The sequence below is a fragment of the Doryrhamphus excisus genome, chromosome 7 (genome assembly GCF_030265055.1).
Source record: "Doryrhamphus excisus isolate RoL2022-K1 chromosome 7, RoL_Dexc_1.0, whole genome shotgun sequence".
NCBI lineage: Eukaryota > Metazoa > Chordata > Actinopteri > Syngnathiformes > Syngnathidae > Doryrhamphus > Doryrhamphus excisus.
This window is the reverse complement of record NC_080472.1, coordinates 8907218-8923045: the sequence shown is the minus strand read 5'-3', so window position 1 is coordinate 8923045 and position 15828 is coordinate 8907218. Positions and strand designations below refer to the sequence as shown.

At 41.0% G+C, this 15828-nt stretch overlaps 1 protein-coding gene across 4 annotated transcripts in view; it reads left to right on the top strand.

The window, feature by feature from the left end:
- Positions 1-15236, top strand: part of cadm1a (cell adhesion molecule 1a) — a 430900-nt gene extending 415664 nt beyond the window's left edge. For all 4 annotated transcript variants that reach the window (XM_058078784.1, XM_058078783.1, XM_058078782.1 and 1 more), the window contains 2 exons: positions 10294-10426; positions 11430-15236. In XM_058078784.1, the coding sequence (XP_057934767.1) occupies positions 10294-10426; positions 11430-11544 (248 nt within the window). In that variant the 3' untranslated portion in view covers positions 11545-15236. The remainder of the gene's footprint in view (positions 1-10293; positions 10427-11429) is intronic.
- Positions 15237-15828: the final 592 nt, after the last annotated feature.

The following is a 15828-nucleotide window of genomic DNA, read 5'->3' as shown; positions in this document are numbered from 1 at the left end:
GCTCTTCCTGGTTCAACCCAGCGACAACAAAAATCACAGCTTGGCGGTCACGTGATTAAACTCCGGAAGGCAAAGGTAAAAGTCACACCAGACGTACTTCGGTGTCCTGCTGCTTGGTTGAACCCAGGGAGAATAAAAGCAGTTCCAATAAAGCACCACACATACGTGTTACATAAATTGGCATTTATTGAAGACAATGCATGATATGCTGCCCCACAGATCTAAAGAAGGTAAAACAAGAACCCCAAATTTACACAAATCTGCATACAACTGAAGAAAGGCATTAATAAAAGTAAGAAATAGTTGTTGTTGAAGATAGTGTGTGATATGCTGCCCTGATTGGATGAATCAGGGGTGGGGGGGGGCATTGATTGGCCATCGTAAATTTCTTCTAAAAAAATGTTCATAAATTTTCATCTCGTAGCATTGTGACTTTATGATAGTGCTGTCAAGTTATCAGTAATCAGTTTAATCACTTGTCTACCCTATGATTAATCATAATTAATCACACATTTACTGAACCTTTGGCTTCATGAAGTAGACTATCTATTGAAGTACATTCATTCATTTTCTACCGCTTATCCTCACAAGTGTCGCGGGGGTGCTGGAGCCTATCCCAGCTATCTTGGGGCTGGTGGCCAGCCAATCACAGGGCACATATAGACAAACAACCATTCACACTCACATTCATACCTATGGACAATTTGGAGTGGCCAATTAACCTAGCATGTTTTTGGAATGTGGGAGGAAACCGGAGTACCCGGAGAAAACCCACGCATGCACGGGGAGAACATGCAAACTCCACACAGAGATGGCTGATAATGGAATCGAACTCAGGTCTCCTAGCTGTGAGGCCTGTGTGCAAACCACTCGTCCACCGTGCAGCCTCTATTGAAGTACTACAATGATATTTGTATCAGTCCCTGCAATGGTAACCTTGTGTATTATCCACTCCTTAGGAACATCACATGCTTCTCTGGAATGTCTTTCCTCCGATTTCCCTACTCCTGGCGTAAATGAGTGCAGCCGCTAGCTATTATCGATCAGAAGTGCTGTTACCTGGAGGTCGTTATGGTTGCTTACTGCTGTCCAGCGGCCTCCTGTCAGTACATCAAACGTAGCTTTGGCCAGCTGCTCCGACCACGTTGCCTTTTCATTTCCATACAGTTCATAAATTCTTGTGATGACAGTTCCCTTTGAAGGTGTTCGATGCCGTATAATGGCTCACCTGTGGCTATCTATGTGGGATCCCGAAGCCCCTCGTCTTCAACGATGTTGATGGTTCTCTCGTCTCTGCCAACCCATTCGCCAACTGCATTATTCAACCTTTTTGGTTTTGGTTGAGAAGACCACAGCTTGATGACCACAGCTTTACGACCACAGCTTGATCCCACGCGGTTAGCATCCTTGCTAATGTTATTGTTTTGCTTGGCTCACATAATATTTAAAAACATTTTCTACTACTAAAATTATTTTTTTGCCTCATAATATTACAAGTTTATTCTCGTAAAAGTGCAACTTGTTTTCTCTTCAGAATATGCCTTTTTATATTTTTAATATTTGGACTTTATTATTATAAAATTCCAGCTGTTTTTTTATATTTCTGTTGTTTTCTTTATTTTCCAACTACTTTTTTACCTCCTAATTGTGACTTTACTTATTTTCCGTAACCTAATTTTCCAAAAATTACAACTTTATTCGTTTGTTTTTTTTTTTGTCAAATGTCGTCTTGTAAATTGTCTTCTACTAATTATGACTTTATTCCCATAATATATGGACTTCATTTTCATAGCATTTTAAATTTTCTGCAACCTAGTTTCCCAAAAAACTTTATTTGTTGTCGTCTTTGTTTTTCATAATTGCAGATAAGGTGACGGAGGTTGAAAAGCTGATGGGGGAAAAGAGCTGACGGGGAGCGGTTGACCGCACGCACACTCTTTGCCACGGGCTGTTTACCTCACACATTCAAATAGTGGACTTTGTCTTGGGGCCTTCTTTTCCCCAGGATTAGCTCGTTTGATTTAGGTTGGCACACTTACTCCATCCGGGGATGCGCACGCAAAGCCCCTAATGTCATTTCAGCGGCACCAGAATAAACACGCGGCCTCCTGCCGTTACTATCAATATGCAGAGAACAGTGGCGGGACTTCATTTAGGACGTCCTCTGCTGCCTTACTTTCGCTTTGACCTTCATGAGATTCCCCACTTTATAACCACCTTATTTACTCTCTTGTCTTGTCATGATGAGTACATTGGAGTCATGACATTTACCTTATGAAACAGTCTTTCATCCAGACATTTTCTTATTCCGGGGAGTTTTTCCTGCCGCTGTTCAAAAGCTGGAAGCAGCTCGGCAGCGGCGGGATAGAAGTGGGAGACTGATTTTTTTTTTTTTTTTTTTTGGGGGGGGGGGGGGGGTAGTTGCTTCATAATCACGCCCAAGAGAGAAAACAACGTCCCCCTTTCCCATTAACAGGACTGATGTGCATCTCTGCAACAAGCCGCAAACTCATTTGGCCTCGGGAGCCACTGAGAGTCCTCCATGTGTTGGAATAAGTCACTCCTGAGACCACTAAAAGCCATTATTAGAAGGTGTTTATCCAGCTAGCCCTGGCCTAGATACAGCAGTAATATCCCGAGAACGCTTACAGCCCATAATTATATTACATTTTGGATGAAAACCGGCCCTGATTAGATAAGTGATGAACGGCTCCATTAGGGAAAAAGGTACACGACTCCTCGAGAGCTCGTGTGTTGTTGGTTTATTCCTGGAACGACTTTGGATGTTTGCTTGCCTCCTCGTAAGGCCGAAGATTTAAGTTTACAGCCAGTCAGATCATTTCTTCTTATTCTTACGATCACATCATCAACTGCGTCGTTATTGTTCCTGCGGTTTGCACAACCACTCTGGCAAAAGTAAAAAACGTGAAAATCTGTTTTTAAAACATGTTTTCATCATTACTTGAATGAAAAGAAACACAGAAAAGTCAAGGACGGATATTTATTTTTATTGGGACAATTATACGTACTTAGTAGTATAGAAGTGTACTGCATTTAAATTCATTCATTCTTTCCTCACGAGGGGTCACAGGGGTGCTGGAGCCTATCCCAGCTGTCTTTGGGCGAGAGGCGGGGTACACCCTGGACTGGTGGCCAGCCAATCACAGGGCACATATAGACAAACAACCATTCACACTCACATTCATACCTATGGACAATTTGGAGTGGCCAATTAACCTAGCATGTTTTTGGAATGTGGGAGGAAACCGGAGTACCCGGAGAAAACCCACGCATGCACGGGGAGAACATGTAAACTCCACACAGAGATGGCCGAGGGTGGAATTGAACCCAGGTCTCCTAGCCTCCTAGTGAGATCTGCACGCTAACCACTCGTCCGCCGTGCAGCCCCGCATTCAAATTTGTTTGCAAAAAAATTCAAATCAAATTTTTTCAAATCTGTTAATCAATTTCAAATCTCTAACCTTCCAGTAAAACAGTTATTTTAGGGTCTTTGTTTACATCTCTCGCAATGTCTCTGTCATCAACCGTTCTCCTTGTGCTGCCTGTTGGACACCTATTACTTAGTACACCAGTGGTTTTGTTTTCATTCTCCTTCAGGACAAGTTTCTTGTGCGATGGTTCGGTTTATTTCGCATCTTTCATTGTTTTTCACCCATAGACAGCTCTTGGGTTTTCATGTTGTTTTCACCTCTAAATGCGCTTGCCGCAGCAAAACCTGTCCTGCCCAGTCTGAAACTGAGAGTAGACATTCAGTGCTATTTATTGAGGATTTAAGCAATGTATAGGCCACACCTGGGCATGTACCAATACTTTTGCTGGGTGTTGAAATGAATAAGAAATTGAGAAATTTGGACGTACTAACAGTCCAAATGTTACACCAATAGTCTGATTCTCTACTTTAGTTAACCTCTATTCCCTCCTGTCAGTGTTTTAACAGCACTCTTGTCTTATTTTATTTTATTTTTTGAAATGAAAGCACTTTCTGACATCTTGGAAAAAGTCTCCATAAGCTGTGGTCACCCAAGTGGGTCTTACGTGATGCCGCGACTACCTGACAAGGAGAGGCGGTCCAGCTGACAGTTTTAAATAGGTTCAATGAAGAAGTTGGTGAGGACTTTAATTACATTTACTCTTCAAGGCAAGAGCGGGCGGCGAGTCACCATGGAAGTGGATCTTGACAAGGCAATGTGCTCTTATGACACCCCGCCCACTCGCCCCCTCTGATTGCCCCTCTATCTGAAACGGCAGCGCGGGCACACCGGCAAAATGACTAATGCTTAATTAGCAGATTAGAAGATCCAATTAGGAGATCTGCGCCTGTCCTCGCTGTCAACACGTGCTATGAAAATGAGAAAGTGCACCTTCGTGTTGGCGTCTTGTTTATCCCCGTGGACACCTCATTTGAAGACCACTCCTGCTTAATCACCGGTCCTTCAGGCACATTTTAAAATGGAAGGAGGTTACACGGTGTGTCAGGTTTGAGATGGTGATGTGTTGGTTTGCATGTCTGCAAACAACAAGATGAACTGTAAATACCATGCCGCATGGAATGCATCACTTGGAACGGGGCATGCTAAGAACCGGCCGAGAAAAAGGTCTCCTGTATTTACTTCTGGCCATGTCTCGGTTAGTAGAGAGAAGCCTTTGGAATGAAGAGTGAAATATTTTCAACCAACAACAAGAGTCCAATTCCCTCCATTCAACCGTTTATGGATTATCTTGATGACTGAGAATCTACACCAGGGGTTGTTCACTGGTCACGAGGTCATTGACACTGGTCGCTTGGGTGGGTGAGACACACAAGCACCAGACTTGATCGCAAGAACAACTGGCTTTTATTGCTGGTTTGAATGATCTCACCACAGGTTCGATAATCCCTAACACGGGCTACGACAGTACCCCCACCAAGCTAAAACTGAACTCGGAACACCCACGTCACTTCGACTTCACTAAACTTCCGATGGCCGCTAATCGTTCTCTCTTTGGCGCTGGCATTGCAATTGTTTGTGTCTACTCCTGTTTCAATTCAATTGTAAACTGTCCTTGAGACTCTTGAGGTTTTGCCACAGGAAATGCATGAGCGGCATCGTAGCAAGCCAAGTAGGTACCATGCAGCAGGAAAAAAAAAAGACATTTAGGGAACAGCAATGTCTAAATGATCTCCTTAAACGTATGGCATCAATCCAGCAGTTTGTAAGCAAATAACACAAATGTACTGTATTTGACTGGGCAGCAGTAATTGCATGGAAAGTGATGTTGCTGATATCACATGCAAATTGCTTTCTATGGTTTCAGTGGCAAATATCTGTGAGTGCTTTCAGGAAATGACAGCAGATGTTTTCCATGTGCCATGGCGGGTAGTTATTAAACAGCAGTATTCAGATAGGACATTCACGCAAACTTTCCATTTTACCCACCGAATTGTCTCTCTTCTCAGACCGAAAACTCAACTTGAAAATACCTGCTTATGTTCACAACTGCACAATACTGATCCACCCGTGACCACCTGTGGGATTTACATTCATTTCCCGTTCCAGTAGGAAATAATGGGACTGAATCCATTTCAGGGTAAACTCACTCACAAAAGTCAGTTGGGTGTCCAAATATTTTCCCAGCAAGGACCACTTAGTAAAAACTGAAAGGATGCAACACATTTGGATATGCTAAGATGTTAAATACCATATATGCACATAAAAGCCTTTCATTTCCTCAAAAATTGACAATGCGCCTTATATGTGTACTGAGCATCATATGCATATTCTAGACCGCTGTGTCTAACTTGATTGCAGAGGGGGCCAAAACATGACCTCCCACCCTCATTTTTACATCGGAGTGGGGTTTGTGTCCATTCGTTCTTGCTTTAAATTTCGACTTTCCTTTCTGTGGATATATTCTGGTTATTTTGGCGTAGTTGTTGCTTTCAATAAAGGGATTGTTGAATCTCTCAACGTCCGGGTAAACACATCGCAATCCATGAGATGTGTAACCCGGAAGATTGGCAGATGACGCATTTCCCAGCAAGCTTTGCTATAGTCAAAATGATGGCTTTTGACCGTCTTGTCTTATTTTGTACAGACAGCGTGTAATGGTTATGTAGTCATGTAGAGTTAAAATATTTGGACTTTGGGTCTGAATTTGGCACTTTTATTAAGAATGGTTGTCACATGCTATTACTGGAGGAATTGCTTCATAATGGAGAGCGCTGTAACCACTTTCTTTCATAAGGTCTTCAAGGCGGGCCAACTGAATGCTATTTTTCAACCAGTTCCACAGCGTTTGTCGAAGTTTGACATATGTATTTTAGTCTAATAAATGGGTTTTGTCCAGAGAGTGATACTAATACAGTATTTATGATTATATTGTAATGGTAATGGTTTAATTTCATTAGAACATGCATCAGATTACCATTGAGTGCATCCCATAATCAGTTCCCAGTTCCACATGTCCAAAAGGAGTAGGAAGAAGCAAAGCTTATTAAATCCTACCCCTCCATCTGGTACTTTACAATCACTAACTGTTACATTTGTTCACTTCCTGCTTTCCTAATATCATTTAAGTACTTTTTTTTATTAATTTTTATTTTTTAATTAATTTTTTTTTTTTTTTTTTTTTTAATAATGTACCTCATACCAAAGTAGGAGGTGATATGAGCATCCAATGCCATAATGGGTACCATAGTAAGTGTCAATATAGTGATATATATAGCACATCATGACTGGTTCAAGACTCTTCATCCTTGTATTTAGCAAACATCAACTGCTTGTATTGTTTCTTGAATTGGCTCATCGTTGTGCATTGTTTGATTTCCTTACTCAATCCATTCCATAGTTTGATTCCACATACTGAAATGCTATGGCTAGCATAACGTAGTCCTAGCATAGAAGTGTTTCAAATGTACTTCTTCCCTGAGATCATATTTCTCCTCTCTTGTAGAGTATTGGATGACATTTTTAGCTAATTGCTTATTTTTTAGCCTTATGCATTATTTTAGCAGTTTGAAGATGAACCATATCACCAAGTTGAAGTATTTGTGATTTTAGAAATAAGGAGTTAGTATGTTCTCTGTAGGCGGCATTATGAATTATCCTTACTGACCTTTTTGCAGTACATTTAGTGAGTTGTTGAAAAACGATTGTTGAAAACGATGCATAATTCATAAACCACATAATTCAAAATGTATAGTGGTGAGGGATTGCTGTATAAGAAAGAGCCAAACATACATTACATTCACCATAATACTCCTGTATCATAAAGCACAACGTATGGTGCACTACTTGGCTGAAATGTGTGGTCTCTGATTTTTGCCAAATTTGGCTAAAATCTGTGTCATCTGTTTGATTTATGTGATTGAAGTCATGACATTCTTCCCTGTGTGACACCGCGCCCCAGCTTGAGATGCTCATTGAGCTGACATCTCGTGAGATTTGACCAAGATCTTGCGAGATACAGTATGCAGCGTGTTTGCCTGATGTCATGTATGGCGACTGAGTGGCCAATCAGCACACGTCACATCGTCCATGACACCACTGGTAGCCTGGGATTTTTGTCATTACATGTTGAAGTATCTTTAAAATCTGGTTACATTTGGAATTTTTCATTTTTGGAGCAGCAGACGAGCAACTTGGATGAAATCTCGGCTGAAGAGAGGAAGAAACATGGAAAATTTGGAACATAAACTGACCATAAACTGACACTTCTTGTGTCCCAGCTATTTCCCTTTAGGCCAAAGTCCACATTAACATCGTAATAGGAAACAATGTTCAAGTGTATCTGCCTGAAAGCAATTGAATGTCTTCTCACTTTAATTGAACGCTTTTGGATTTTTCACGGGGAGCATTCCGTCTACTTTGACAGGCAGGGCTGCTCTTCTTGTTTCGAAGCGGGTGACGGCTAATGCTATCATTTTTTTTCCTGTTTTCCCTTATGGGATTCATTAGTAAAATGTGTCCCGCTGGACTCCCCTCCACCTCCCACTCCAGGCTGGAGAGTGGAGGGTGTTTTTCAGCTACGACAGCTAATGTATGATGTGCCACTCCGTACGTGAACAGATTGCTAAGAACGCCCAACGCACGTTCTTGCTTTTACTAGAATTTCTACCCAAGTCCTTAGAAATGGTTTAAATGTACAAGATAAAAGAAACACAATGTGCCAGGAACGCGACAGGTTACTGGTCCACTCTTGGAAAAGACCGATAATAAAAGACGGGGCCACCATATCCCACTAAAGTCTCAGGATCCAGCCCTTGATCAGCGTCTGTCAGCAACCCCAAGGGTTGATATCCAAGGATATTGCAGCCTTGGATATCAGCTGATACTGATATCGGTCCACTGATACATAGCAAATACTGCTATGGCTTATTTTGGAGTGTGGAATATTAGAAAAGGATTCATGAAGAGATGCATTCAGCACACAGACGAGGGCCTTCAGGCAGACGTTTGACGCCCCTACACAACCCGAAGGTCCTTTCTTCCATTGAAGGATCCTGATGGTGCCGGGGATCTCCTTGTCATGCCAGTAACGTTGGAAGCCAACAGGACTGTCGTAGAAAAAAAAAAAAACTTTCTTCCACCCTCAAATGTCCCATTTTTGGTGCTCTCCTGCAAATTCCAAATGGACAACCGTCAAGGTTCTGAAGAAGCTAAACAACAGTAACAATGGGATCCTCCGGCTCAGGGCCAGTGACATTTTTTGGGTCTTTTTGGTCCATAAGCCTCGGCATGTTTGAATACGTTTCAATGGACGGTCTTCCCGCGTCCAACCTCAGCAGCAATGGGACGCTGCAAGAGGTGTTGCTTATGCACCTCAACAATGCCATCGTGTGCAAAGACAGAAAGCTTTTTTGGCTTTGCCATCAAAAGATCTTGACAGTGTGCGTACCTGATAGAAAATGACATTGAATCCAAATTTTTGCCTGAAAGGACAAGATTTTGTCCTTTCAAGGCTGTGGTTTGAACAGTAAGACACTAGCCACGTTTACATGAGGAGTTTTCCTCTTTCCGAAAACAATGGTATACATGGAAAGGAATATTCCAATCTCTTGTCTACATGCGGCGCTATAATCAAACAGAATAGTCAATGGGGCATGCCCAGTAAAACGTAAACAGTTTTTCTTCTACTTGTCGGAATAACTCCATATTGCCAGTTTTACGTTCGTCCAGTCTTGAAATGTAGTTTGAATCAAAAAGAAACGCAGCAGTCCAGTGCGGATTGCTGGCCTCCATTTTTAAAACCGAAGAACGTCTGGATCTGCGTGTTACGTCATATCTGAGCATGCGCTGAAAGAACGCACCCGGGATAAATTTATATAGGAAAAGATTAAATTCAATCTTGCTAATATTTTCTAATTAAACTCAGGACATGTTTTATATAGATATATATTTTCTTTTTAATAAAAGTGGACTTGTGAATGGCGTATAGAAGGGTTTAGATTCTGTTCCACAGATGGCGCTAATGCACACCAAAGCTGCTTGCCAACCGCCAATAAACAACAGAAGAAGAAGAAGGCACCCTGACAACTTTCCGTTTGAGTGGGTACAAGATACCTCCATCGGATTGGGGAAAGGAATATTCCACCCCTGGGAATCCGATTATATGTTCGGATTGGCACTTTTCTTTGGGAATGAGATGTATACAAAGGTTCGATTCTTTCCGTGTGAGCAAATAAACCGAATGCAATTGGAATATTTGGGTCCATGTATACGTGGCTAACGAAAGAAGGAACAGTGCAAAATGTACATTCAATTTTAAAAGCGGCAGAGTTTCATCCTTTCATTTTTCACGATGCACCCCTCGCTGGAAAAATCTGTAAGCAGGGTGTCCAAAGTGCTCGTTGGTTCCGCTAGGCGGCTACGGCAATGCTGGATGATTAGATGGAGTTGGATGTGGATTAGATGGGAAGTAATTATCAGATCAGCAGATTTGTTTCTCCAGCAACGCTACAGCACACAGTGATTAACAAGTAGGCCCAAATGACTCATCTGGAACATTTGGTTTCTACCATGAGTTGCCATTAAGAGCGAGGATACGGAGGTTGTATTATTTCCATTGATAAAGAGTATATTAGCTTTGCTGATGAAGTCGAGTACGTGTCTGCGATGTAGGATGGCGGTAGAGCTCTTTGAGCGCACGGTCATTATCGTCCTTTCTTGACAGATGCCTTCCATAATCTGCCTTACGTCAAATCTAATCTGCTTTCCATCGTGTCTCATCTTCATAACTGTCCTTCCTGCATGAAAGATGGCCTGAATGCAATGAAATCTTTTGTTCTTGCAGATTCTCGAGCCGGGGAAGGAGCCCCCAGAACAGTGGACCATGCGGTGATCGGGGGGGTCGTAGCCGTGGTGGTCTTCGCCATGCTCTGTCTACTCATTGTCTTGGGACGCTACTTTGCAAGGCACAAAGGTACCTCAGACGGGTCGCTTCAATCGCTCATGTCGTCACCGGTCGGTCTATGTGTCGGGTTATGACGTACAGTTGCAGCCGTTGGTCAGATCCGACATCGAAAAAAAGCAACAACAAGGAACTCTCCCAATGCTAACGTGTGTCAGTCTATATTATATTTCTATGGTGCGTATCCTCATTGGGATTGCGGTTATGCTGGAGTCTATCCCAGCTGGCGAGAGACTGGTGACATTCATACCTTTGGACAATTTGGAGTCGCCAATTAACCTAGCATGAATGTTTGTGGAATGAGACCAGAGTACCTGGAGATAATCCACGCACATGCAGATGTGCGAGCGAGGAATCAAACCCGGGTCTCCAAACTTTGTGGCTCTCCAAGCTTTGTGGCCTGCACGCTAACCACTCTACCACCATGTAGTCTATTTCACTTCTTATTATGCTTACTTGAATGGATGTAAGGTGACTATAGGGGTGTTATTTCATACCAAGAGGGCTCTAATACAATTTTTAAAAACGTATTTAGAAGTTCGTAAACAGTTTTTTATGCTCTAACGATGAAAATATTCTATTTACAAATAAGGAATCCTGCGTCACAGAAATTCGCTTATTAAATAGTTAATACCTGATTAACCAGATCAATCAAAGGTTGCTCCAACCCAGTGATAACCCGGGGGGGCTACGGAGGGCAGAGTGTGTATATAACGATGGGAATAGAACCATCAACAGTATGAAAGTGTATCCAATCAACCCTAAGCAGTCACAAAGAAGCTTAAACCACAGCACTCTTCATCGGAAGGAGGACCAGACGGAACGAGAGTCAATCTCCACGATTAGCGTTGAGGTGGCGTCCAACAAGGTCACACAAACAGAAAATACGACGACGTAGGTTAGTGTTAGCGGGCCGCATGAACCAATGTTTACATTATCAACTGCTTTCGGGCACCATGGCATCTTTTTTGTGTGTCGCCTGAGCAGCGGGTTCATGGTCCTCCCTCGTCCTCAGGTACCTACTTCACGCACGAAGCCAAAGGGGCGGACGACGCCGCCGACGCAGACACAGCCATCATCAACGCTGAGGGGGGTCACACCAACTCTGACGAAAAGAAGGAGTACTACATCTAATCAAAGCAGGACCCCGCATCTTTTAGTGTCCTCTTTATGGGACACTCTTGTTTCTGGGGGGGGGGGGGGGGTTAAGGTTTTGAGAGGCGATCCGAGATGGGAAGAAAGACACGCTTCTTTTGTCTAGTCTAGTCCGCAGATGTAGGTGGAATGTTTTTGTGTGTTTCAAACAAAAAAAAAACAAAAAGGAAGAGTTTTTAGGAAGCAGACCAAGAGGGGGGGGGGGATCAGGTGCCAGAAATCACTGTAGAGATCTTCTTCACCATACTCCCTCTTAAACACACTCCCCCCCCTGCCCCGCTGTTGTCGAGTCCAACCATTTTTGCAGAAAATTCTGTGCCTTGTTCGGGTTTTTTGTTGTTGTCGTGTGTGAGACGCTCATTTGCATCGCCCCGCCCCCTCCCGTTGTCGTGTTTCTCTCACGAGGGCTTTGAAGTGACACAATGACAAAGCCCCCTCTTCGGATTCCTCCCTAAATGTGTCGCCTGCATAACAAGACTCCAGTATACTGTGATGACAAATGCATGGAATGCTTTACCATTAGTGTACATAACAATGAAGAAGTGATGGACTCGTAGATGCCCCGCCCCCTTTCTGCCCGCCCAGCACCACCCTTTTAGAGTGACATCAAAAAACCACGGTCAATTATCTTTCTATCGGTTTTAAAATTCATCCTATCCTTAAAGGACGACCACCATGCTCAATTTATACTCTGCAGAGTCGGGGGCCGGCATTCTGGGGGTTTAATGTTCGTTTTTTGTTTAAAAAATCAATTCCCTATTGTCATCTCACAAGTCATAGAAAGTAAATAACAAAACACTGTACTATACACGAATCCTTACTACAAACTATTTTTTACAGACGACTAGAAATACAATGACTGTGGTTGTTATGATTCTTATTATTATTATTGTCCACTTTTGCTCCCATCAAAAACAGAACTTTTTTTTGGAATTGTGCCCATCATCCGCGATCCTTATGTGAGACGAGAACACACACGTCTTTCCACTTCTCTGTGTTCTCCATAGCCGCCTCATGCTGGGATGGCGATTCACCTCGTCCGCCCTTAAAGCTTTTTTAAAAAAAACAATCCATAAACCGCCAACAACGTTTTACAAGCTGTCACGTTCATGATAACATGGAATATTATACTCATAATGGGAATATTATTATTCTATTATTATTCCCATTCCATTCTCACTTTTTCCCCACCACTAATTAAAAAAAAAATGACATTCATTTTTTGGTTATTGTCATAATATTATATATTTTTTATGATGTTTTTAAAAATTTTAACTCTATGCTGCTAAATTTAAATGTTTTTCCTCATAATATTTATGTTATTATACCTTTTTCTTACTAAAATATGATTTTTTTCCTCTTCATATTTTGAGTTTATTCTCATAAAATTACAGCTGTTTTTTTATTTCTTCCATTCTCATAATGATGCCTTCATTCATATAACATTTTGACTTTATTCTTTGTTTATTATTATAACATTCAAACATTATTTATTGATTTTTCCTTGTTTAATTCAATTTTTTGAATGTGCCGCAAGCCAATGAAAAACAGCCGGGACCGCAAATGGGCCCCCTTTGGATGGACTTTGGCTTAAAATGACCAGTATTCAACGTTCTGATGAATGTGTGCTCCTACACTACATAGTGGAAAACCTTGTTGGCCGTTTATGGATGGAGTCCTTCATAGGTGGACTGCGGGAATGGAATTCCCATGCCAACGTGAGGCGGCTATGTTCAGTAGAACACAGAAAAAGGAATCTGGGGAAGCCGGACGTTGTCTCACATAGAAAATGGTTGGAACTTTTTTTTAAAGTGCAGTTTTCCTTTAATGGTTCCAATTTTTGCATGCATGAATGTGAGTGCTTCATTCCTTGCTTTACATATTCCTGCCAAAGCAAAATTGCTTCTTTTTTTACTGCAGAACGCCAAAAGTCATGAACTGTTTATTAACCGAACTTTAGTACGCATGAAGGCGCTAGCCTCTTAAGGATTTGTCACATGTGTTCACGGGGAAAGCAGCATCCCGAGCGAGTCGTTAAGATCAAAATAGCTCTCCTTATTGTTGTTGTTGTTTAATCAACGGAAGCAAAATCACATTCGACCGTAATTTCCTCTTAGCTTTCACGTAATGTAGCTGTTCCACATACAGCGTCTCGCTAAATGTTCTCCTTTTTTGTGTGTTTTTTTTTTAAATAAAATAATTATTTTTTGTGAAAAAAAAATCCAAACATTGCAAACCACAATCACATTCTGAAATGTTAAAATGTGGCAAGTTTGGCTCAAGAAAAGCCAGGAAATGTGTAAAAAAAATATTGACCTAATTTAGAATCCCGAGAAGTCCAAAACAAAAAAGTGTGGAAAGTTTTGGCGGTACATGTTTGTAAATATTATAGGCACTTTGTATTTATTTATTTTGTTGGATAAAATGACAAAAATACGACCAAAATTCGGGGATAAATGTCATATTTCTGATTTAAAAAAAAAGGTACAAAAACCTCCCCCCAAAAAAAGTGAAAGTCACAACAAAAGAAAACAAAGAAAGTTTCAGATGAAAAATACAAAAATTGTGGCACTAATACACAATTTTGTAAAATGCAAAAATTGTATCAAAATATTCTGATTTTTTTCCAATAAAAAGACCAAAAACAGATCAAAGAAAATTGTGGTGTTAACACAAAATTTGTAATAAAAACAAAATTGCATGAAAATATACACCAAATTTGTTTTTGGGGGAAGAGATTCTAATTTGGTACTTAAACTCGTAAATCCTAATTTTGAAACATTTTCTTTGAAGAGAAATAATACAATTTGTGTCTGTAAAACAAAATTTGGGGAAAATTCTACATTTGCAGATATGTGTTTACAGGCCGGACCAAAAATTTAAAATCACAATTTGTATTTATTTGCTTTTGAGTGCATATTGGAAAACAAATCAAATCTGTAATAAAAGTCAACAATATCGTCAAAATATGCACTGTGAATGTGAAAACTGAAGCAGTAAAATTTGCAAAAGATGACATTTGATTCAAAACTGGCCAAAACTTTGCACCATACTTGCACTTTTTTGTCACGTCTTTCAAAAACAATTGTAATTTTTTTTTTAAATCTCACAATACAAAATAATGACTCCTATTTGCGTTTACCGTTGGGAAAAACTACGACGTCTTGCTGCCCGTGTGGACACATTGGCCGCTTAGCACTTCACTGCCGTGTTCGGGATTTCTAGGGAAATTCGGGAATTCTAGACAGCGCAGCCATGCTTGCAAACCGTCCTGAGTACGTATGACAGCTTTAATACCATGGTCACGCCGCCACGACACCCTGGAGTTTCTAGTTTGTTGAGTGGTGCACTTTTGACACTGTACACTGATGACGACACTGTTTTTGTGTTTGTTACGTGCTTGGTAGGTTTACAGATTTGGGTACAGATTTGATGTGGATTTTTTTTTGTTTTGGTCTGATCGAAGAAATAATATTATGAGCTGAGTTTGTAATGTTGCTTTATCGGAATCACAATGCACGATTTGTCCTTGAGCGTGAGCACACATGACAGCTTCCATTAGAACCCTGACATCTTGACATCTTGAATTAAGGAATCCATCAATCAAAAGCATCCATTCCCCCAATACTGATGAATTAGGATGTTATTTGCATGCGTTCGTTTTTGTTTTTCCCTCAAGAAATGTACGACGAAAAGTCATTTACGATCAACTGTGGAAGCCAACCAGACCTTTTTCCGAAATAAATATTCCAAATTATTATCATTCACAGTATTAAATGACAAAGCGGGTCATTTGGTGTATCTCTGTGAGAATTATTCGGGATTAAATCATGAAAAACGTTCCATAAATTCCATAAATGTGGGTTTAAAAATGGTATTACGTTTTTCTCCGATAACGCCCTGAGGTTCATGTGTGACGTAAAAGCAATCCAAATGGCTAGCGTTGTCATTTTACACCCAAACAGCAAACATCGAGCATCTACTGTATGTTGGACATGCTTTTCTGTATTTTATTAACTAATATTTGGTGCACTGTAATACGATGTACAAGTACTGCTTTGTGTTGACATCAATTGTACCAGGATCTGAAAAGTTGTCGTGCTACTACTACTGCTCCTCCTCCTCCTACTACTACTACTACTACTACTGCTACTACTGTCACACACCGCCGCCTTGGAAGCTCCCAAAAAGTTTCAATTGTGTCACTCCAGTCATTCATTTTGATTTTATTCATCTTTTTTTTTAGAACTGTTATTTTGTCTT